The sequence below is a fragment of the Mus musculus genome, chromosome 7, assembly GCF_000001635.26.
Source record: "Mus musculus strain C57BL/6J chromosome 7, GRCm38.p6 C57BL/6J".
NCBI classification, from domain to species: Eukaryota; Metazoa; Chordata; class Mammalia; order Rodentia; family Muridae; genus Mus; species Mus musculus.
In genome coordinates, this window is record NC_000073.6 from 50,243,709 (window position 1) to 50,268,518 (window position 24,810).

General features: G+C 42.5%; 1 protein-coding gene across 1 annotated transcript in view; it reads left to right on the plus strand.

Annotated features, from left to right (window-relative positions):
* The window catches only part of Nell1 (NEL-like 1), an 887,940-nt gene that overhangs the window by 268,359 nt on the left and 594,771 nt on the right, over positions 1-24,810 (plus strand). The window contains exons 10-11 of the mRNA NM_001037906.2: positions 5,933-6,006; positions 14,458-14,557. Of these exons, the coding sequence (NP_001032995.1) occupies positions 5,933-6,006; positions 14,458-14,557 (174 nt within the window). The remainder of the gene's footprint in view (positions 1-5,932; positions 6,007-14,457; positions 14,558-24,810) is intronic.

Sequence of the window (24,810 nt, forward strand, 5' to 3'; positions counted from 1 at the left end):
ACTTTCTCTAGCTCCTTCATTGGGGGCCACGTGATCCATCCAATAGCCGACTGTGAGCATCCACTTCTATGTTTGCTAGGCCCAGGCATACTCTGACAAGAGACAGCTATATCAGGGTCCTTTCAGCATAATCTTGCTAGTGTATGCAATGGTGTCAGCATTTGGAAGCTGATTATGGGATGGATCCCCGGATATGGCAGTCTCTACATGGTCCATCTTTTTATCTCAGCTCCAAACTTTGTCTCTGTACCTCCTTCCAAGGGTGTTTTGTTCCCACTTCTAAGGAGGGGCATAGTGTCCACACTTCAGTCTTCACTTTTCTTGAGTTTCATGTGTTTAGGAAATTGTATCTTATATCTTGGATATCCTAGGTTTTGGGCTAATATCCACTTATCAGTGAGTACATATTGTGACACACACACTTCTTAAGAGAAGATAGGACATCATTAAAATAGATCTAGGTCTGTCTACCTGTCTATGTGTCTATCTATCTATCTATCTATCTATCTATCTATCTATCTATCTATCTATCTATTGAGAGAGTGAATATGGATGGCTATATATGGGTGTGGTGGAGACAGATTGGGGCATATATGTTTGAGAGTGTTGAAATGGGTAGGTATATAGGCGAGGAGGGAGGAAATGGATGAGTTTATATGTTGAAAGATGCAAATGGATGGATAAATACCTTGGAAGGCTGAAAACTGATATAGAAGTTGGGAGGGTAGAAATGTATGGCTATATATGTTATAAGGGTGGAAACAGATGGGTATATGTTAGAACTATGAAAAAGGATGGGTATACGTTAAAAAATAGAAGTGGATGGGTGTAGTGTTGGGATGGTATGCTGGTTGGTTTATGTCAACTTGACACAATCGAGAGAAGAGAACCTAGACTGAGAAAATGTCTCCATAAGATTGGGGTGTACACAGTGGAGGGAGCTTGGTGACTCTTGTAGAAGAATAGGAGGAAGGATTGCAGGCCTCAGAGGGGATAGGAACTCTATAGGAGGCAACTAACCTGGACCTTTGAGGTTCTCAGAGACTGAACAACCAACCAAAGAACATACACAGGCTGGATCTAGACTTCCCCGCACATATGTAGCAGATGTGCAGCTTGGTCTTCATGTGGGTATGAAACAACTGGAACAGGGGCTATCCCAAAAGCTGTTGTCTGTGCATGGGATATGTTCTATGAGCTGGGCTGCTTTGTTTGGCCTCAGTGGGAGATGATGCACCTAGCTTCATAGAGTCTTGAGGTGATAACCAGGGGACCTCACCCTCTCAGAAGAGAAGGGGAAGGAGGATAGGGAGGGATAATGGGAGGGGTGACTGGGAGTGAGGCAGTAAGTGGTATATAAGGTGAATAAGTAAAAAAAAAAAACTGAATTAAAATGATTTTAAAAATTGGGGTGAAGATAGTGCTGTGGGGCATTTTCTTGATTATTAACTGATATTGGAAAGCTCAGCCTATTGTGAGTGGTTCCATTCCTGGCTGGTGATCTTGGTTGCTATAAAAGAGCTGGCTGAGCAAGCTATTCTGAGTTGAGAATCTCTGTTTCTGGTTAGCTGGGATGGAATAATTAGCTGTGCTTAAGATGATAGCAGAACTACTAAAGTGAATCCTTTGCTTTGCTTGGATACTTGATACTCTCAGCTGGGGCTGAGAATTTAGCAGTGATTAAGAAGAGACCAGCATCATTGATGTGAATTCTTCTGGGACATGGTTCCTGAGAGTCAGCACACAGAAGCTGTGTTCCAGAGCTAACCAAGGTTGTACTTTTCATTGACAGCCAAACTTGGTCATAGTTACCCAGGTGGTAATGATTTTGGAGGTATTGAGGGTTCATGAAAAGCAGCTCAAGTTCGGCACTGTGAGAAGCCAGGATAGGCCACTGGAGAAGGAGTACAGCCTCAGGTGTAAGCTCCAGAACTGAAGGCATCATAGAGAGAAACCGAGGCTTGGCACTGTGAAGAGAGCTCAGGAGAGGTGATTGATCAAAGTGCATCCAAGTTGAAGCAGAGGTACCAAGCATTTTTTGGGATACCAGTGCCATAGCATAAACATCAAGAATAGCAACAGAGCTGAAGTGGAGCCAGCCAAAGTTTACATAGGAAGACAAGCTAAGTGTGTTGCAGAAGGTGAGCCAGAGAGGCGACCCAAGGCCTTTCAGAAGCCCAGAAGATCATGAGTGAATCCCAGATAGTAAACACCGAGTTACTCATATTTTTAAAGTTTGGTTTTACTTTGTTCAGATCATGAATGTGCCCTGGTTCTTACCCCTTGAAGTAAGAAAACATTTAAGTCAGCTTCCCACAAGCTATAGTCATTTGAGAGGAGGGAGCCTTGATTGAGAAAATGCCTCCATAAGATCTGATTGTAGACAAACCCGTAGAGTATTTTCTTAATTAGTGATTGATGGGGGGAATGCTTAACCCATTATGGGTGGTGACAGATGTGCAGCTTGGTCTTCATGTGGGTATGAAACAACTGGAACAGGGGTGATCCTGGATTTTATAAGAAAGCAGGCTGAGCAAGCCATGAGCAGCAAACCAGTAAACAGCACCCATCCATGGGCTCTGGTTTCCAGGTCCCCGCCCTGTTTGAGTTCCTGTTCTGACTTCTTCTAATGTTGAACAATGATGTAGAAGAGTAACCCAAATAAACCCTTTCCTCCCCTCATTGCTTTTAGTTGTGGTGTTTCTTCACAGCAATAGTAACCTCAACTAAGACAGAGGGTGTCAGTGAATAATGGAGATCTGAGCATTTCTATAGAAGACAAGAATATGTGCAATGCTCGGTAGTGAGAGAAAGAGAAAGAGAGCATAGCTGTGACACAGGTGGGGTATGAGTATTTATAGTTGCACAGGGGTTGGTAAGTTTTTGGTGTTTTGAGAGATCAGGAAAAGCTGACAGACCCCAGTGCCTTTGCAGTTGTCTGTGGAAGTACTGGGGAAGGCTGAGGTTAAAACAGGGAGGTTTGGTAGCAGCAGAGAAGAGGGACACTGATGGTCTGAACGAAGGCGAGAGTGCAGAATGGAGAAGCATAACTTGAGCAGGAAGCATTGCTCTTGACTTGGTTCCCCACCAGACACAAGATTGAGTAAGAAGCATATGTAGAAGGAGCTGGGGTAGACAGTGGTGCCATTCACTGAGAAGAGAGCACTAAGGTGCAGCTGGGTGTGTGGGTTGGTGCAGTCCAGGCGTGGACCAGGACCAGTCTACCATGGAGATTTCCACATGCTTTATTAGAAAAGGCACACAGGATCAGTTATGTATCAGAATGGGTGCTGAAGACGCAGAATCAGCAGAAGTTTGTTGACCAGATACTCATAGCAAATTCTATGAGTTCTTCCCACTGGGAACCTCAGAATGGCCTCTGGGAGTTGTCCTGAGTCAACCCAAGAAGGCAGGACTTTGTGTCATGTTATCAATGCTTTATCAGATTTGGGCTAGCTTAGTGAAGAGTCTTGACTTTGGGCAAAGTGGCTATTCATAGCCCAGCATAGATCAACCGTTGGCTGAGGCCTGTTGGGTAACACTGTTCCAACAGCTGTATAAATATGTCAGTTGTCACAGAGGGCTCTGGGCATCATGTCAGAGTATCTACCTTACAGAAGGGACATGCTAGGTAAAGTGGCATTGGTTTCTGGGCTCTTCACTTTCTGTGATGATGAGCGCTGGGCAGATGCTTACAAGGCTCTATGAATATGAACATCGGATGAGAATGAGAAGACTGTAGAGCCAGGGAGCTACCAAAGTTAATCAACCCAACTTTAATAGATACAGACAAGGCCTGAGAGGTGAAGCTGTTTTATGAACTAAAGGCAAGTGTGTATTTATTTCTGTTTCTCCAGAGAGCTGGGGCTAGAGGGCCTTTATCAGGCCAGGAAAGAGTTCAATCAGACCTTTGCTTTCTGTTTCCTCTTGAAGGGGCTGGAAAAATCTAGTAGACTCAGAGAGAGGTCATAGCAAATTGACATATTCGGCAAATGCTTAAAATGAATCAGAAAGTGAAGCCAAGGCTCGAGCCCTGGCAGAATCTCAATTGAGCTGTTTCTCTTTGAAACACTCTACAAGGCTGACTTCCACTTTCTGCCCTCCGTGTTAACCCACACAGGTCACCTTTCTCAAGGCCCCGTCTCCAGTGTGCTGATGTCACAATTGGCCAGGTTGGCTTGATGGTCTTAGTTGTCTGAATATGATTAAGTGTCTCTGGGCTCAGGGCACTGTCCTCTCAGGATCATAAAGAAGCACATAGGGGATCCTCGGTGTCGTGGAAAGTTTTGATGAACAGAACATCTGCCTTTTACCCAGAGGCACACCTGGTAGCAGGACTGTCTGCATCAAAACTACTGCTGACTGGTCTGGGGGTGGGGAGTGGCTCAGAACATACACTAACAAGTATGAGGACATGAGTTCAGATTCCCAGTACTCAAATAAATAGCTGGGTGTGGCCATGTAGTGGCATCTCTGGAAAGGCAGAGTCAGGCAGATCCTGGAGGTCACTGGCTGGTCAGTCTACCTGAATCAGTGAGTGCCAGGTCCAGTATGAGACCCTGTCTCAACAAGTAAGATGGAGAGGGACAGAGGAAGATATCTGATGTTGACATAAAGCTACCACATACGCATGCTTCTACCTGTACTCATGAGCACACATACACACACACACACACACACACACACACACACACAAAACTTTTTGTCTGTCTGTCTGTCTGTCTGTCTGTCTGTCTTACTAATTCACTTTACATTCTCATCACTGCCCCCTCCTGGTCACACTCTCCCAAAATCCTTCCCCATTGTCTCCGCCCCCCCCCCCCCTCTCCTCTGAGGGGATGGGGGCCTACTACCCTGGCAAATCAACTCTCTGTGAGGCTAAGTGGATCGTCTCCCACTGAGGCCAGACAAGGCAGCCCAGCTAGAACATGTCCCAGGCACAGGCAACAACATCCATCCACCGTTTGGCTGTGGGTATCTGCATTGGTCTGAGTCAGTTGCTGGGGGCAGTCTCTCAGAGCACAGCCATGTTAGACTCCTGTCTGCAAGTATAATAAGAGTATCATTGACAGTGTCAGGGATTGGTGCTTGTCCATGGGATGGGTTTCAAGTTGGACCAGTTATTGGTTGACCATTTCCTCTGTCTCTGTTCCATTTCCTGTCCCTACGTTTCTTGAGAGGGAAATAACCCAGTACCCAAAGGACATGCACACTATGTATTCACTTAAGGGTGAATACTAGCCCTAAAATACGGGTTAGCCATGCTACACTCCACAGACTCAAAGAAGTTAAACAAGAAGGAAGGCACAAATGAAGATGCTTGAATCTCACTTAGAAGGGGGAATAAAATATTCCTGAGTGTCAGATGGAGGGGGGGGATTGGGTAGGAGAGGAGATGGGGAGGGGAATGGGAGGGTGTTCATAATCAGGTGTGGGGAGGGACAGAAGGGATGGCCAGATGTCCATGAGAATGAATAGAAATCTGCATCTCATGGGGTGAGGAGGTAGGGGCCATCTCCAGGATGAGACAGAGACCTGGGATAAGGTAGGCACCCCGGAATCAATGACCTTAGCTTTGACTCACAGCACTGGGGATATGGAACCTGAAGAGGCTACCTCCTGTAGCCATCCAGGAACTCCAATGGAGTGATAGGGACACCAGCCCACCTACAAAACGTTCAACCCAAAATTTACCCTTTGGCTTTTTTCCCCCACTTATTTTGCTTTGCTATGAAGGTGAGGTGAACTCAAAAGGTCTGGCTGAGGGCTTCAGGGGCTTTGCATGCTCCTCTTTCCATGCCTTACATTGGATGAAGTTTATATCACTTAGACTCAGCGAATCTGTGGGATCTGTTAGCTTGGGAAGGAGACTCTGAGGACGTTTGGTAGCATAGCATGACTAGGCATGAACTGTATTTTTGTTTTCTTGCAGCAAAATGTATCTATGGAGGAAAAGTTCTTGCTGAGGGCCAGCGGATTTTAACCAAGACCTGCCGGGAATGTCGAGTAAGTTTATCCATGGTCCCTGTCATTTCCACAGAACAGAGAAGATAGACTTGTGGTGTTCCTCTGTGGGGCATGTTGGCCTAAGTGGGTCCCTGAGGGGCAGAGTTAATGGGCTGGAGTCAAGGAGGATCTAGACACCAATGTGTGACTAGCTTGCATTCAAGTGTGTAACATGCCTTGAGAAGCAGTCAGTATGGGAAGGATGTGGAAAGGAAAATGAGACAGGAGTTGCTGTAAATGGGGATGTTGACAGGTGGCCCTGAGGAAACGTGATGTGTTGGTGGTAGGCAAGGGAGTAGGTGATACCATCTTGACTGGGCCAAGCTCCACAAGTGGTCAAAGAATGATCTCTTGTAGTTGTATATGTTTCATGCCATCAGATGTACAGTTCTTACTTGGAGTCTCAATGTGGTCGCAATGTTTTGACTGTTGGAGGTAGAATCCTATGTTGACTGCACAAGTCAGGATGTTGGACGCCCAAGATGACTTCTTTATGCATCTCTAAGACAATTGAAACAGACTCTCCCCTTCCTCATGCATGGCTATGTACATACTTCCTTATGGAATAATGGTCTGAGACATTTCTTATGTGGAGAGTACTTTTCCTCAGAACAAATCTACCCAAAAGACCAATGTGAAAGATCCAATGTTTCCTATGACCTAGTCTCCAAAGCTGTGTAGCATCATTCCCTCTTAATTCTATTATTTGTATTTGACTGCTTCAGATTTATTATTAAGGAGGATGGAGAGAAGGCATGGATTCCCAGGAGCATGTGTCCTTAGAGACCAACTATCACAGTAGAGACTCTGATACAGTTTTCTGTGAAAATACCCATGTCCAATTGCCTATACCTTGACTGGCATTTATTAACACAAGTAGCTCATTCCCTGACTAGAAACCATTAGTAAGTAGCAAATTCCTTTGATTTGGTGAAAATCCACCTTTTTATAACCTCTACCCAGTGACCTTACTTTTGATCTCTGGAAAGTATGAGAGTAAGTTTGTCTCCTTTGACAGAGTGGCATCGTGTCAACAGATCAAAAGTCTGTAGTAACATAGACTTCGGTGAAGTTCAGATTCCCTTTGTTGGTTCTTACTAAGAGACAACTGGGAGACAGTGGAAGCAGAAGATTAAGTTAAAGTACCTCTGTCTTTCCATTTTCCCTCTTCTTACCGTGCTCACTGCATCCTAGAGGAATGCAGATGAATGTCAGTGCAAAAGTTGTTCCAGCCTTCAGCTGGGCTGCCTGACCAGACAGCCTTCTCCTCGCCAGCATTAACAGAGAAGACAGCAAAGGAAAAGTACTACTTACCCATGTGACTTAGGGTCCTGGAGAACAAAACTTGAGGCACAGGACTTTTGAGTTAATACTTTACTTATATATTCTTTGTTAGTGATGAGGAGTTGGATCTTGGACAGTGGGAGGAAGGGACAGACAGGAAGGGATGTGGAGGGAAAGGAAGAAGAGAAAAATGTATTGCTATGTGGCCACAGACCAAGGCTGGTTTTGTGAGGTATAGCCAGAGATGCTGAGTGAACTGCTTTGTAGACATCTTTTAAAATGCTTTTTACTTATGTTCTTTTCTTTTCCTCACATCCCAAGAGAAAAGGAAGAATGCTATTTTAAACATTGAACAGAACAAAGTATTTAGAGATTTACTGGGCATTCAAAGAGATCCCAATGAAAGAAGAGCCGAAATCTCTTCTTTTATGGGGCCTAGGGAAAAAGGCTTTCTCCTGGATCTTTCTCTTACTAGAAACATCTTCTAATGGTTGACCCCCTTGAACTCATCTTTGTGTTCCTCATTATCCCTCCCTGTCTGGCATCATGCCTGGCAGAAATGGTTGGTTCAGTCAGTTTGGTGATTAACACAGGTGGGGGTACTGTGATTGTTAGTTGTAAACATCAAAGTGTATAACCTAGAGTCACTTAGATAAAGCCTCAGTTGATAAATTATCTTGATGAGGAAATGTTTTGTTAATTACCCCAGCCCATTGTGGGCAGCACCATTTCATGTGTTAGGCCCTGACCTGTAAGAGCTCGTAAGGCTAGCTGAGCACAGAAGCCAGCAGGCAGGTGGCATGGGGTATGCTTGTCTCTCTCTCTGCTCTTGACTGTGGATGTGGTATTTTAAGTTCCTGCCTTGACCTTTCTGCAATGATGGCCGATAACCTGGAACTGTGAACCAAATAAATAAAGTAAGCTCTTTCCTCCTTCATATTGCTTTTGGCTAGGACTTTAGGCAGCAACTGAATGACACTGGGGCTGGTATCTCTGTACCAATAGATGCTGGCTGTGGATCTTTTGCCAGGATCAATGGTGTAGATGAGATGGCAGTGAGGACTTTTTGTCTCTTTATCAACTAAGAAGCTCCCAGGCCTGGGAGCTGGCATGGTCTCCATCCTAAGACAGGCATGTCACAATGGGGGATGTTAATACACAGAGGAGAAAATGTGGTGCTTGGCACTAAATCTGCAGTGAACATGAATTGTTTTTGCCTCACATGGCCTTGTCTACCTTCCTTGAGTACAATTAAAGATGTCATGGTCTCTGTAAATAGGTTCCATTCTGGGGAGGACAATGAATTTAGATTCTGCCTTTGGTTTCCTCTCCTACCCCAGGGAAAGGTGGGGTGATTAAAATCAATTCTGCCCACTCTCTGTGATCACAGCATAAGCCACAGGACTGACACTAATTAAACCTATTCCTTTTTGCATTTTGAGCAGAGGCCTTGGGTGACTCTCTCCAAAGTCTTCTTTGTGACTACATCCTTGTCATCAGAGATGATCGGAGCATGAAATGGGCAGACATGAAACAGACACTCTGTATTCTTTGGTTCGTTATTACTATGTTGAGGATTGATGAGTTAGAAGAAAATTGGTCCAGCGACCTCTTTGCATAAGCTATATGTGCATGCATGCATGCGTATATATGTGTGTGTGTGCATGTGTGTGTATTCATAGGAATGATTTCACCCTGTTTTGAAAAGTGAGTTATTTCTTGGCTTTCTGTAAATATTTATGAGTTACCCTGTCCACAGAGAAATGAGTCATTTACAATATCATTTAACATTCTTTATGTACTTACTATTTTTTGAGTATTATCTAAGCTAGATAAAACATATCACATTTAAGTATCATAATAACCCTACAAGGTATGTACTACACAGATGTGGCAGTCAGGATTCAGAAGGGCAAGGGAGCTAGCTGGAGTCAGACTCTGTGTATGGCTGGGTAACACACATTCTTAGCTTTTCTGTGCTCATTCCTCTGGCTTTGAATTATTTGTAATAGTTCTTGGTTTTGAATTTTAGAGAGGTACTATGTTCATTTCCTTTTTTGTTATGATAAAATACTCTGGTGAGGGAAGTCATCTAAGGGAGAAGGGTTTACTTTGTTCATAGATTTAAAATATTTTAATTTTTTTATCCTTTAAGTTTCACACATCTATACCATGAGTTTTATCCATTGTCACTCCCTGTTATCCCCACCCTGTCCTGTTGATACCATTCTTCTTTTGGAAAACTTTTGCCTCCTACTTTCATTTCTTTTCAGTGTGTGTAGGAACCACAGAGTTGAATTAGTGTTGCTTGCATGAGTGTGGGTGGGGAGTTATTTAAGGACTGAAGGTTAACATATGGGTGGGTATAGCATTGAAGAAAATAACATGCCTCCTCCAACTCCACCCCCAGCAGCAGGGCCTCGTGGCTCCCTTCCCTGTCCCAGATGAAGTGTTGATGGGTCTAGTCAAATACAGGTCTTCTTCCCGTAGCCGCAGCTGCACTGAGTTGATGAGTGCAATGGCCATGTCTTTCTGTGGCCTACCTCTTCCTCCTCATCCTCCAGCTCTATTCTTCCTGCTTGATTTTTAGTATTCCCTCTAGACTTATCATGGTGGGAAGTCATGGCAGCTAGAACTGGAGGCACACTTTGCCTATAGTCAGGAGGCAGAGAGAGGTGAATGCTGGCCTGGGTCACTTTTCCCTAATTCAATCACTCATGGAATGGTGCTACCTTAAGTTAGGTTAGGTCTTCACACAATCCATTTAATCTATATAATCCTAGGCACTAATGGAGTTTTTACTCTTAAGTGGCTCTAGATTCACTTGAGAGAAAACAGTCTAGGTCTTGTCAAAGTGACCATCAGCATTGACTACCTTTCAGTGTAACTGAGGATACATAGTCAGTCAGGCTAGGACTCACTGCTTAATCAACAAAGGGAAGTTCTGTATAAGACCATAGAATAATGTGGAGGCCAATTTAATGAGTATGTTCAATAAGAACAGAGGCTAGTGGGTATGGACGGGACTGGTCTGCCCTACCTTGCCTTTCTTAGTGTTTGAGCTCCAACATTGTATGGCTTCTATGGTATGTAATAAATCAATTTCTCCCCAAGTCATCCAAAGTGATACACATACTCTCCTGAGAGAATAGAGTATATCCTTGCTCAAATAATGATTGTGTTCTTTGGTTCAGGTGAGGATCCCCTGACAATGAAAGGCAACCTGGATCTCTACCCATTTCTGTCTTATGGGATTGAATTGGAGACATCTTTCGCCTTAATTTTTTGCTTTATGTGTCTCTGCATATATGTGCCTGTGAGGGACAGGTACACTCAGAGGCCAGGGGTGTTTAATCTCCTGGAGCTGGAGCTGAAGTTAGAGGAAGTTGTGAACCATATGGTGTGGATTCTGGCAACCAAACTCTGGTCCCTGCAAGAACATCTTAAGCTTGCAACAACTCAGCTGTCTCTTCACTCCACTATATTATTTATTAGGCCATTTCTTTCTTTTCTTTTTCTTTTTTATTTAGTTTTCAAAAATTTAAGACTATAATTGAAAGATTTCTTTCCTCTCCCCCCTCCATATTGCCCCAATATACCCCTCCTTGATCTCTTTCAAATCCACATTCTCAATTTAATCAATTGTTATTGCATGTATATATGAATATACATATATGTTCCTTAATATAGCCCACTCAGCCCATATAATGTTACTTGTATTTGTGTTTTCAGGGCTGACCATTTGGCATTGGATAAACAATTGCTATACTCTTCTGTGGGGGAGACTATTTCTTCTGCTTTCAGCACTCCTTAGTTGTGTGAGTCTTCATGTAGAATCAAGGCATTGTAGGAGTTTCTCTGTCCACTTTAGCATGTTTATTGGTGTTGTTCTTATTAAGCTCCTATTTAGGCAGCCACACTGATGAGACCTTGTGGGTGCAGCTTCTGACATTACTAGGAGACATGATCTCATAGCAAGCTCCCAACCCATTATTTTTAAACCAAGTTGAGGAAGTCTTCTAACAGTCTTGCTTCCATTTGCCCAATTATCGACTTTTCTGGAACATTTCTTCAGCACAGTGGCAGTTTTCAACTTGCAGATATTTATGTATTGTTAGGAATTCAAGTCAGAGCCTGGTGAGGTGATTTGTATAGAAGTTGGAATGTTTACATTTGAGCACTGAGCAGGCGAGTTACTCTAAAATAGGAAAAGTGGAATAATTGTGTTTTTCTACTAACACAGAACTCAGTGCAGAGGTCACAACATACAACAATCAGGAAGATTTAAAAGTAATGACAGATTACGTTTTACTGGCGATAATTTTCAAAATAGAGTTGAAAAACGTTTCTCCCTGGGCTAATGGATGTAGATGCACTTATCCAACAATAAAGGCAGTTCAGGTTATTTTAAAAATATACCAGTAGGTTTGTCTCAATTTAAACTTTGGAATTGGGTCTTATTTATTAAACATATTAAGGATTGATTAGAATTCCAACTCATTTAGATGGCTCAGCAGGTAAAAGAACCTGCTACCAAGCTTGGCAACCTGAGTTCAGTTCCCATCACACACATGGTGGAAGGAGAGAACTGACTTTGGCACATTATCCGCTGACCTCTACACGGGTGCTGTGTCACATGCATGTTCTCAAGTAAATAAATATAATGGGAAAATATTTTTAAAAAACTGTTAGATGATATAATCAGTAGCTAGAGCAAACTCCTTTTATAGGAAGAAAACATCATGAATGATCACTTTTAAGAAGTGACAATCAAAGTATTATTTAGCAACAACATACACACACACACACACACACACACACACACACACACACACACACACACCCAGGCTGTAAAATTTTAGGTTTAGAAGGAAAATACAAGGAAGTAACTGGAAATCATCTAGAATTTGACCACCCAAAGTTCTTTAGTAGTTTGCATTTTGAAAACAGCTCTAATAGAATAGTGAAACACATTAATTGTCCTAATTTGTATAACCCTAGAAGCTGACTCTGCACTAAGGAATGACCTGTTCAGGATGTATTCCCAGTAGGACCCATTAGACTGTGAGTGCATTGGGCAGGGGGATGGGAAGAACCTGAGCAAAGAAAGAATTCAGACAAAAGGTCACATCTAGCTAGAACCCACTGGGCATTGTGGAGCATAAATCATACCTCAGAGATTGTCCATTCTGTAGTTGCAGGCCTCATATACTGTTCAGCCACGGGCTTTGGGCCATGGAAATACGGGTGTAGAACTTGCAGGTAGCTTCCAGCTTTTCAAATGGAGGCAACAATCGATGTGCCCTCTGTCAGAGGTGAGTCAACATCAGGGTGTTAGAAAAGCATCCAGAACTTGGAGATGGGAGCATAGTTTGGATAAAAAGTATTCAGCAGGTTTTTTGTTTTTTGTTTTTGTTTTTTTTTAAATCTATGTTGGAGGCAATGCACCAGAGCCTCTATCTTACTATGGGATGGTAGGATTGGAGTTTATAATAAGTCATTCATTTCCATTTCCAAACAGTGCAGTTCCAGAGAGCAAGGAGCTTAGTTTCTGTTGCCTTGGAATAATTGGTTTGACTCAGATGTCGACAGTAATCTTAGTCCTGATGCTTAGACTCTGGCCGTCAGCTACATGAGAAATGAGGATGGAATCTGGCTGGAAAAGAGGACTGAATGTAACAGGATCTGTTATTGAGTCTTAGGACCAGTTTCTTATAGAATCGTGGGGGGTGGGGGGGGGAGTAAGAGTTTAGGAAGATCACCAGAGGTTGTGTGTGTGGGTTGGGGGTGGTGGTGGTGGTGGAGTATGCTAGGAACCAGGCTGGCTGGCTGGGAAACTTCAAGAAAGAAGAGAAAGACATGTTGCAGATAACTTACTGGAAGGCAAGTAGCTGATGTATGTGGCTCACTTTGTGCAACCAGCATGATAGTACTCAAGCAAGAGTCTTGTGTTTTGTATTTCTATTTGGCATTTGATGTCCTGACTGTTCTCTTCTCTAGAAATTAGTGTCCCTTCTTCCAAACCAGACAACTGGGAAGATTGCGGGGTAGTCACAGGACAGTGAGTCTCTCTTGGAAACATAAAACACAGTGCCCGTCTCTCCTAGCCTCACGGCTGTACAGCTCGGTCCTGTCTTCCTACCCACCTCTGTTTGGGACTGACTTTTGTCCTAAACTGAGGCTCCTCTTCTTGACTGTCTTAAACACCTTGAAAAGGATTAGAGAGAAAAACCTAAGTGCATTAGATAAACTTAGAGCCTCTTCAACCTTTTAAAAGAAAGTAATCAATGGGCTTATTTTAAAAATTCAGCCTAAAACTAATGCAGACACCACTCATGCCAATCAGGAGGACCTTAGGTCAGTGAGGCCAAGAGTGTACAGTTGACTATTTAACAACATTGTGTACGTTATGTTATTTACAGCCAGAGGAAATCTATTTTTCATCTGACTGGTGCTCTTTCATGTCCATGTGCCTTGTCTACTATCTTGACCTCTAAAGTCTCTTTATACAATTAGTCAAGTTCCTTCCAACATGACCCCTTCATAATTTCTCCCTGCCTGGGCAGAGTTAACTACTCTCTGTAGCACATTACATTGCCTTTATTAGAGCATGTTTTAAAATGAATTTCCGTACTGTATTAGCATTCCTAGTTTAGGAACTATAGATCTCATTCCACTTGAGTTGTAATTCTACTGAGAATAGGAAGCTACCCTGTTGGCATCTGGTGACAAGGCTGTGGTTTGTGGAAGCTGGAATTGCTTCAGAGAAGTCTGTTGTATACAACATGGGTAGCACAACGTGAACTGTTGCATTTTACAGCAGAGAACTCAGTAACTGACGCAGGATGCTGCCACACTCAGCAGTCAGCTGTTGGAAATTATCAGTACATCACTGTGGGCATCCCTTTGCATTAGAAAAAGAGACTTAGGGAAAAAAAAAAGAATGGCACTTGTAGATACCCAGGCTGTTTTGATATAGAAAGGAAGCCTGATTTCTCTCCCTGGACTCATCAATTTGACTTGCAAGATTGTTCTTCTCGGTGGAATTCCCAAGAATGCTCTTAGTATCTGGGTGGTTACCTCTGCAAGCTGATAATAAGGAACGTTAGAAGCGCCTGCAATGGGCTCTCCAAATGAACTCACTCTTTCCTGGTATTTGGCTTCTAGGGTGGAGTCTTGGTAAAAATCACAGAAGCTTGCCCTCCTTTGAACTGCTCAGAGAAGGATCATATTCTTCCGGAGAACCAGTGCTGCAGGGTCTGCCGAGGTGAGTGGGTGTGGCAAGTGGGCGTGGCAAGCGGGCGTGGCAAGCAAGGGCTTCTGGGTGGGGCTGGTGGTGGGCGTGAAGGTTTGATGAACAGTGAGCTTGTCTTGCTCACTCCATCCTGATTTCAGAGACTTGTAGAAACCATTTACCTTTCTCTGAGATTGTCTCCTCAATTGTAAACCGAGGATAATAATAGTATCTACCTCGTAAGACTGCTGTGAAGATTAAATGGCAAAAATGCATAAGCACAGAGCAGAAGGCCCAGCGTGAGACAGACATCCAATAAGCAGTAGTTTCTATATTAAAGCAAATGATAGTTCCTGTGATAACAACCATTACCATCATTATTACATTTTCTTACTGAGTGGGGCTGAGCAGTATTCCTCCCTGCCTCATCCACAGGCCAGAATGACTCAAAACTTCAAATAAGTATGCCTGCTAGTTAATTCTTAGGCAGGAATTATTTTCTCTTTCTGGGTCCTCTTTTCCAAATTTATTCTTATGTTTTCAGTTAGTTCATGAATTGATTCTTTCCTGAAGTTCTCACATAGGAAGAATTAGCTGGGTTAGGAAAACCTAGAATTTATTAAACACCTTAACCCACAAATCCAGTTAAAAATCATAGCCACTATTTCATAGCTGTGCCTATTTCAAGCACCTCGAACTCTATAATTCACACTAATGTGGAACATCCCTAACTGAATTTTGGTGGTTTCTGAGTTAAGGAAGACCTGGAGTCTAATAGGTTAACTTAGGTCACTTGATACTTAGTTCTCCTCCTCCTCCTCCTCCTCCTCTTCCTCCTCCTCCTCCTCCTCCTCCTCCTCCTCTTCTTCTTTTTTCATTCTAGAAAAGGTCTGCAACATTTTTCTTACTATAAAGAGCCACAGAGCGAATATTTTAGTTTTAGCAGACTAGTTTTCTAGTATATCTCCTTAACTCTGCTCTTGCACACAGAAGCACAGAAGGTGGCTGGGGTGTAGGTATATGAGTGGGCACAGCTGTGTCCCAAACTATTTCAAGGAACTCCTGGGAACAGGTCCTGATTGACTGACTTCATCCCCAGCACCTTCTGATTTATATGAAAAATGTACATTATTATGATGTGTTCTCATCTGAAGTTGTGATTACTCTCAGTGGTTGGTCAGGAGAGAGTTCTGCTATATAAAATCTCATTGCTCTAAAAAAAAGAAATTGGCTATAGAATCAGGGACATGATAACTCTGCCATCTGAGTATCAGCCCTGACTCATCTATCTCTGTTCTCCATGATGTTTTATCTGGAGGGTTAAAAACAAACATCTGCCCAGTCCAGATAGGGCATTGAAGAAGACAGCCTAAAGAAACCATTCCACCCAAGTCTATCTTGGTGAACCAGTGAGTGTATTGGACTGAGTTACAGAACCATGGCTGATGGGTCACTCACAGGAGCATGGCTAAAGGGATCACCCTTCCTGATCTGTCTAAGATTGAGAAGTTTCATGAGTTTTTGAGCTTTGTGAATTTAGATAACTTCTAGAATCTTATGAGTCATAACCCCCCTGGAGGGTATGTCTCTTTTTAGAGGGAAGAACTGTATGACGAGGAGCTTACTTGCAGCTGGGAGATCTTAGAAATACCTACATATTGAGTTGAATTTTTCAGAGAGATGCATTTATTGGGAACCAATAAGGTTGTTAGGTAGGTCTTATAATTTAATGCAAAATCCATCACTGGCTATTTGTTGAGGTGCCAAGTGGGCCTCTGTTTATGCAGATCTTTTCTGATTAATGGCTTCATTAGAGCAGAAACATTGATTAGGGCACAGAAACTCAAGAGGAATTTCATTGTTCTGACCCAGTTTACAATAGGTGTCTCTCCCTCTGCTTGTGCCTATCTAGAGCTCTCACCCTTCATCAGCAAGGCTGCTGGGAGCTCCCACAGGCACACGAGGCTCCTTCTGGAATCACTATGAGTGGCTTTTGCCAAACCTGGCTCAGGTATAGAGGAACAAGAGAGGATATGCTGCGGAGCTGAGGGCTTTCCTTCCACTTATGCTCTCTGCTCTGCTAGGACATGTCTGGAGGAGGAGGGTGATGCTTATCTCTGGAAATGCTGTGTAGGCGGGAGTTGCTTTTGTGTTCTGAATTCTGCATCTTCCACAAGAACTGGAGTCGCCATTCAGAGAAGATGCAGTGGAGGGGATTTCTTGGGAAGTATGGCAAATTAATCCCTCTGTGCCTTTACTTCTTCTGACTTCCAATTTCTAATATTTTCAAATACATTTTTTAGATGTGTTTATTTTATTTTATTTCATGTACAAGTATTTGGGTGACATATAAGCCTGTGAACCCTGAACATGCCTGTTACCTACAGAAGTGGGAAGATTGGTGTCGGGCTCCCTGAAGCTATACCTACAGATGTTTGCAAACTGCTGTGTGGGGGCTGGGAAGTGAGCTTGGGTCTTTTGCAAGAATAGCCAGTGTTCTTAACCGCTGAACCATCTCTCCAGCCCCTCTCTTGACATTTATCCTGCACACTTGATTGCTAATTAATTTACGGGGCAGAACTTGCCTCACTTCCTCTTTCTGGTATCCTCTTCTTTACTAAATGTTGTCTTCTGTCTTCAAATGTCAGCTCAAGCATTTCTTCCTCTATGAAGTTTTCACTCAGGGAAAATTAGTCGGATTAGGAGAATCTAGAATTGATTCACAATCTTAAAATCTAATCCAGTTAAAATCATAGTTATCCAGCAGTAAGAATCCATTAAGGGAAATCTGGTCAATGTTTGGCTTGTGTTGAGAGCTAACATTCTAGCTGGGTGGCTCAGTCACCTGGCCCGGGAACTACCCTGAGGAATATAGCTCGCCTTAAGCCATGCTAAAGAGGTAGGTGGACTAACTAGTCTTTAATGCCATACTGTACTTCTCAATTTCAGAATTCCTGCCTCTGTTGCAGTATCTTACAGAACAATGGCCACTGGGCTTTACAAGTCTGCTCACTGTCCTGAGTTACCCTGGGAAGGGTAACTTGTCTTGTTTTGATCCTACTGTCTCTGCCGTAAGCATGCTTTCCTTAATGGTATTTTGGATTTCCTTGCTAAACCACTACGCGGCTCCTGGCTGCCATGCCGCTGACCTTCATGCAGGCTGCACTCAGGACCTTTTCTCTTCTGTCCTCTGTTCTTCCCCTCTGGGCAGTTGTGAGGATTTATAGCTTCCCTGCTTTTGAGATTTTTCTTTTAAACTCTAATAAAATTTTCTTCATACTAAAAAAATGATAATAGCTACTCTTTAGAATCTGTCCCTATCCTCAACACCTCACATTGTCAAATACCCAGTTAGCTAGATCCTTTCTGCCTTTTTTTTTTTTTTGATGTTTTTAGGTTTAGAAAATCAATCTGGTGGTCTAATACTTAGCTTGGGTTATCTTATATTTAACTCCTTTTTTTCGCCTTCTGCCTTATTCCCGCTCCCCAGCACAGAGGTTAGCCATATTCATCAATAATGTTCCAGAAATAAAAGTATGACTTTTGACCAAGGGCCTTTGCAGCACCTCCCACTGTCATTATGTCCTCCTCTTGAGGATGGGAGCCCAGAGTCCCAGAACAGGAGCTCACCTGCGCATGTCTGTGGTCCTGGTGACACATTATGTGACCACCAAATGGAAGATCATCATCAGGATAGCGTCCATGACTTCCTCACAAAGCCCTACAGCTTAGATGATCATTCCAGATGAACTCAACATCTGTGGTCCTGAACCACACTCACTGTGAATCTGACTTCGTTTCTGGTTTATCCCTTAAGGGCTCATTTAGAGATAGCACAATAATCTCACACAGTTCTGAGAGAAACCTGCTTCTCCCTTTGTAATTCACTGTTTTTTCACCTTTCCTGCTATGTTCATGTTTTCTGGGTGGGGTCTTAGATGAAGATGGGCCTGAACTAGTACCTTTTTAACAAGACATGGATTTCAGGGACTTTGTCTAAGGCAAAGAATTCAGTTTTTCTTATCCTACTTCCTCAAAACATAAAGCAAACAAAGGCAGAAATGAGTCAATATCTACATAAATTAATTAAAATAAAAAAGATTTATTTTGTGTGTAGGAGTATTACCTGCATGTATATCTGTGCACCATGTACATTCATTGCCCACAGAGGCCAGAATAAGGCATCGAATTTCCAAGTACTGGAATTATAGACAAGTTGTGAGCCATTATCTAGTACTTGGAATTGAACCTGGGTCCTCTGCAGGAGCAGACAGTGGTCTTGACTGCTGAGCCAGTTTTCCAGCGCCATATAAAATCAGCCTTTATCCTGAATATGGGAAGGCTACCTTTTTGCTTTGTGGACTGAGATCTCCTGCAGGCATCCAAATAGACACGTGAGGTCTGATGAATGAAGTGTGTTATCTCCAGAATTGTCTCTGTGGAAATTGTGTCCACATGTCTTCTGCTACCCTGGAGTGACTGATCACGAAAACCCAAGTGGCTGAATTCTCTATACACTTGCATAGAGGAACTTCCAATGGATGTTTCCACCATCTCTGGCTCACTGAGAGTGTTAGGTCTGTATGCTACAAGATGTTGTCTGAGATGCCATTCCTTGGAAGTTGAATTAAAGCTATTCTCATGCTTTGAGAATTTGACATTTTTTTCAAGATTTATTTTTGTTAAAAATCTGTTAGGCCACCTTACCCAAGGGGCATAGTCTGGGCATTGGAGAGAACTGTCCTCCTCCAGATCAGGGGACAGGGTAGACCTTCTGATTATAGGGGGACTGTCCTGTGTTTTTTACTTTCAAGACTTCAAATGATACCATTTTCAGTACTGAATAATATACTCCACGAATGCAATAGTATTTATAAAACATTTTTCTGAGTTGTAACTTTGTTTCCAAGTTGTTGGATCATAACATGATTTTGTTTTTATCAAATTAGTGGTACCTATTTTCTATTATGTCTGCTACCACTCCAATGACTAATCAAGATGAAGGATACAGACCTTTGTTTCAAAATTGAGGGATTTTTTTTTTGTCTTTGTAGAATTTGAATCTGAGAAATTACAGTGAAGCATAACAATGTGTTGTGATCTATAGCGTTCAGTGCCATCAGCTGACCTAGAATTTAGACCAGGAGCTTGGACACCTTGCTTTTTTCAATCCTGGGTTTGTCAAATACTGCAATCCTGTGGGCCGCTCCATCTGCCTTTAAGGAAGATAAAGGAACCAAGTGAATAGGCAGCTCAATTCCCAGGATTCAGCGGATGGACTGCATCTTGGTGCAGCCAAGACAGATCCAGGAAAAGAACCACAGGGCAGTTTAGGAAGACATGCATAGGACTGAATGTGATGGGCACGACTTGGGGCTCTGTGCTGTTGCTGGGTCTGCAGGTCTTGGCTAACTGTGTAGTACCCAAAACTGCCCTGACTGACCACTCTGACCATTGATGCTTTTTTTCCCCCTGATGTCTCAAAGCCACCCATGGAACATTGTTTATGCTCATTGCTTTGAGGTAATGGCTGTAGAAGAGGTCTATTACCTTAGAGTGTGTGGTCAATAGTTGTGGGGGCAGAGTGGACAGTAGAGTGGCAGCTATGCTTCTTGCTGGAAGAATGTGATGAAGGACTGAATGTAGACCCAGCAGGAAGTATTTCCCATGGATTTCTGCTACTCTCAGTCAAAGGCTCAACAACATCAACAAAAAAGCTAGTAATCTTGACCATACATTTTCAAGACCGCTCCAGGAAAACACACTGATCATTCAGCCCATCCTGGCACCTTCAACACACTCCTTGGAGTTTTATTTCCCTCATAACCAGCTCTAATTGTATTTTCAGCATCGCCAATGACTTTGGAGGGTTTTGCTTCATGTTTATGACTTTGGGTGTTGGAAGAAAGTTCTTTCCGACATCTGTTCCAAATGTGTTTATCGGTAATTTTAATTCATGCTCACTTGCCTTGTCATCTGTCCTGGACTGAAATTAGCTGAGATTATTTGTACTATTTAAGATTTTATGCTCTTCAATTAAATCCTCCCAAAGAATCCTGTTATCACATGAGTTTCCCTCCCACACTTCCTGATCATTTCAGGTGGGTTTGTAATTGAAATGATCTTAGAGATGTGACTTCAGGGGATTAGAGGTGAAAAGTAATCTGGAAAGGAGGAATTTAGTGAGCATGTGGGCTTGCACACACATAGGAGAACTGGCAGTGTTTCACGGGAGGGGGTTGTTCTCTGTATGTTGACAGATGGGTCAGATCAAAACTTTGCACATGTGAGCTAACATGGACCATGAAGATGGGGCTGCAATGCAACTGCTGTGCGGTGGGCAGAGGAATTTGAAGGACAATACTGTCTAGAGGAGACAGGAGTTCAGTGCCCGCGGAAGTGCTCTATTGGGTAAAGGTCTTGAACATGCCCAGAACGAGGTCCATTGTTCTAGAGGGAAGACTGGAAACTAGGGCTGTGCTGCCTTGGACAGGAATTTCAGAAGGAACTGAGTGCTTTTAGGACAGAACCTGTGAGGACATGGAGCCCACTCTCCTTTGATAGTCCTGTCCTGGTGTGTCCACAAAAGGTGTGTCCCCCAAGGCTCTGGTTTCTCTTGTGACATGTATTCTCGCTCTGGGGTCCCTTCAGGACTCTCAGTTCTTATAAAGCATCTGTCTTAACCAATTGGTGGATGGTACTGACTAGCTCTGAGGCACACAGACCAGCAGCACACATTGCTCTTTGTGTGAATTACAAGGTTGGGCAAGCAGTTGGGAACGGGAGAGGAATAGATTTCTTGAAATTTGACTTAGGGTAGAGGGGTTTGGAATGTGTATTCTGAATGTGCAGGTACACAATTCAAAGGTAAACTACCTAGCTTGCTCATGAGAAGTGCATTATTGGCAGGGGACCCAGGGCAAGCTGTGTGTCCCTCTATGACAGTAGTATTGGTCTTGACCCTCTTGGGGGGCCCAACAACTCATTCACAAGCGTCACCTAAGACCACCTATACCATTATAGTAGCAAAATTACAGTTATGAAGTAGCAACAAAATTACTTTATGACTGGGGGGGTCACATGATATGAGGAACTGTATTAAAGGTGCAGCATTAGCAAGATTGAAAACCATTGTTTTAATGGAGTCAGTCTTTAGTCATCTCAGCAAAGCCTGGGGTCAGGAGTGTTCTGTTTTTATTGTAGATAAAGTCACAGGGCAAAGAACACAGATGCTGTCCATCATTGGTGGCAGAAGCCAGAGGTAAAGCAAGATAAATGAATAGTGTTATCACAATTATGAAGAGAGAGAAAGAGAGCAATTTAGACAGCGGCAGTATGAGAGCTTCATTACAATGAAGAAAAACAGTTAAAAAAAAACTAGATTGGCTTGCTAGTGTTTCTATTACAGAAATGCAGAGGCAGAGCCACAAAATGAGTCCAGATTTTTCACCTCTCCATAAGAAAAGTGTGACACACCTAATATTTATGGTTGCTCATTAATTACTTTGAATGCATCATGGGCGTTTGCTGCTTTATGTTGGGTTTATGGTAGTATTTGTGATGCCTCCATTGCCAAGCACAGTAATTGGGTAGACACTTTGCTTTTCTTAGATGGATGACTTGGTTTACTTAGCTTTTGTTGGCTGGATGAATGGCACTTTGCTGGGAATTAAACACAGGTGTGTGTCCTGAGTGAAACTCCCAGCTGCATCCCAGCAGGTCGTGTGACTTAGAGCGGTTGCTCATTTCAGCCACTTGGCGTCTTCAGATTGGTTCTCTTTCATCCTCCTGTACATCCTTCTACAGAGTGACAAATTCTTTTCCTTCTGATGTTAAGTCTCCAGGTAGTGAGAAATGATGGCATATTTCTTAAAGGAAGAAGCAAGGTTTGGTTTTTTGGGAAGGTGCAGGTGTTTCACCCCCTGGAAAATGCCAGTGGCTGATGGAGTGTTGGTTTCTCCTGCAAGGGTTGATATTTCATGAATTTCCTTTGATGATGAAATGATGGCTGGTCAGTCATATGGGCAGTGAGAGGAATTAAGAGTAATATTTGTGTTTATAACTCTGTTTCTTCTACTAGTATATATGTATTTGCACATGCACATATTTAGGTATGCATATAAATATGTTTATGCATATAAATATATACTAGTTGTGCCTTTGTAGGAGATGCAGTTAACCTTGCCAGACTCATTTTGTTTATCTTAAAAACACATTCAAGTCTAGCTTGAGAAGACAATGAAGATTTAGTGAATAACTGAATAAGAATCAGCTGAGTGCCTACAGTACATTGGGCTGTTGTCTTAGCCAGAAGGTGGGCAAATGTACATGGTCCTTTCCCTCAGTGAGGGAAGCATCTAGAGGGGAGATAAGCATCTACTAATAAAAGAAAAAATAATCCCATAATTAGTCATTGTAATAACTGCTACAAACAAAGTCACAGCGTCTTGTGAGAGAATAATAGTGTTTAATTTAGGAAATAAGAAATTTCTTATTTTGGAAATCAGAAATGTTGCCCTGAATGTGACTGAGGGGATGGGGGACTGATTTATTATTTCTGTTTAAAAACTTATTATTGAACTTTATTCAGGTATAATTGACCAAAAAATAAAATGTGTGTGTACTTAGAGATTTACAACATGGTGTTTTGACATGTATGTGCATTATAAAGTTATTAATCAATCCAGCCTCACAAACTTACCATCTTACTCATCATTTTTGTGTGCTCAGTGAGAACTTTTCCATGAACATTTTCAGGAGCTTTTTGGCATATATTGTTACCATCAATAAACCTCATGCTGTGTAATACAAGGTCATAATTTACTCTTTGTTTAACTGAAATACTGCCCTCTTGACCAAGCTCTTCTATTGCCCAATGAGTAGGATATAATTAATCTTAACTTGATGGCTGAGTTATTATATCCGGGAGAATGGCTTTGCAAAGCTCTTGAATTAGAGAGAGAGAAAACAAAAGAACAGAATACTTGAGGAGGGGTGAGGGCTTTCCCTTAGCTGGTAAAGAGCTTACCTTAAATACAGAAAGATCTCGGCTCAGTTCCCAGCACTGCACAGACTGAGTGTGGCACTGTAATCACCGTACTTGGGATCATTCGCCACCACACAAGGTCTTAGCCTGGGATCTAAGGGACGTGCTTCAAAAATGAACAAACCAACTCACAAACAAAACAAAAATAAAAGGACAAAATGGTTAGCAGCTATGACAAATAACAAATTAAAAAAAATACTAGAAGAGTTAAAAGAATGGGGAGAAGATAGTGTTACAGATTTTGCAAAATGAAAAACCCTTGCAAGATTTTGAAGGGAGGGAAGGGACCAAATGCACTGACAGTGAGTGGCAGGGGTAAGGTGGGTAGAGATACATGTCATCCTGTGAAGAATAAAATAAAGAAGGAAGGCAGATGAGATGGCTTCCATTTAAGAGAGGATAGTGGAGTGGGAGGAGATTTTAATTAGTATAGCTGTGAAGAGGTCCAGAAGCAGGTAAATTGATGATATATATATGGAAGAAAGGACCAAGATGTGGTTCAGTGTTAGAGTGCTTTCCTTATACATACAAGGCCTCAAGTATGATTCCACCTTCCCAAAGCAACATATGTCTATATGTATACGTAAATATGTGCATATGCATATACATGCATACAAACTGATGGGACTCAGGAGGGCCAGTTTTCCAGAGGTGAGGGCTAACATGACTTCCATTTCTCTGACTTGGGTAGATTAAGGTACCACAGATAGATGGGAAGAGCCAATGAGACTCAGGTTTGAGAGTGTGATCAAAGGTTCAGCTTTTACAGGGAAACTGTGACTTGCTTCGGAGGTTGGAATGGAGAGGAACATTAATGGGCAGTGAGTGGTCTGTTTGCTATAATGATACAGTGTAAGTGAAGCCAGAAATGCTAAAGAGTCCTATTGTTTTCTATGCTCCTAGAGGGGGTTGTGATTCCCTCACTATTGCTCATGGAGAGAAGTAGATATTTATAGCACATGTCCATAAGATTTGGCATTTTATTTAATTTCTGATTAGAACAGAATGACAATATCTCCAAGAAGGATTACAATCTACAAGCATCATTGGAAAGGTTATTACTGCTGGGGTTCTCTATGGCCTCAGGTATTTAAATGTCAGGAGAATTATTTTTTTCAGCAGTTCTAACAAGAACTTTAGAGTCAGAATGTGACTGTCACTTACTCATGTATACTTTGGATATACAAACTCTAAGCCTTATCTCTCTAACCTCTAAATTGAGGATAGTGATCTTTAGGGT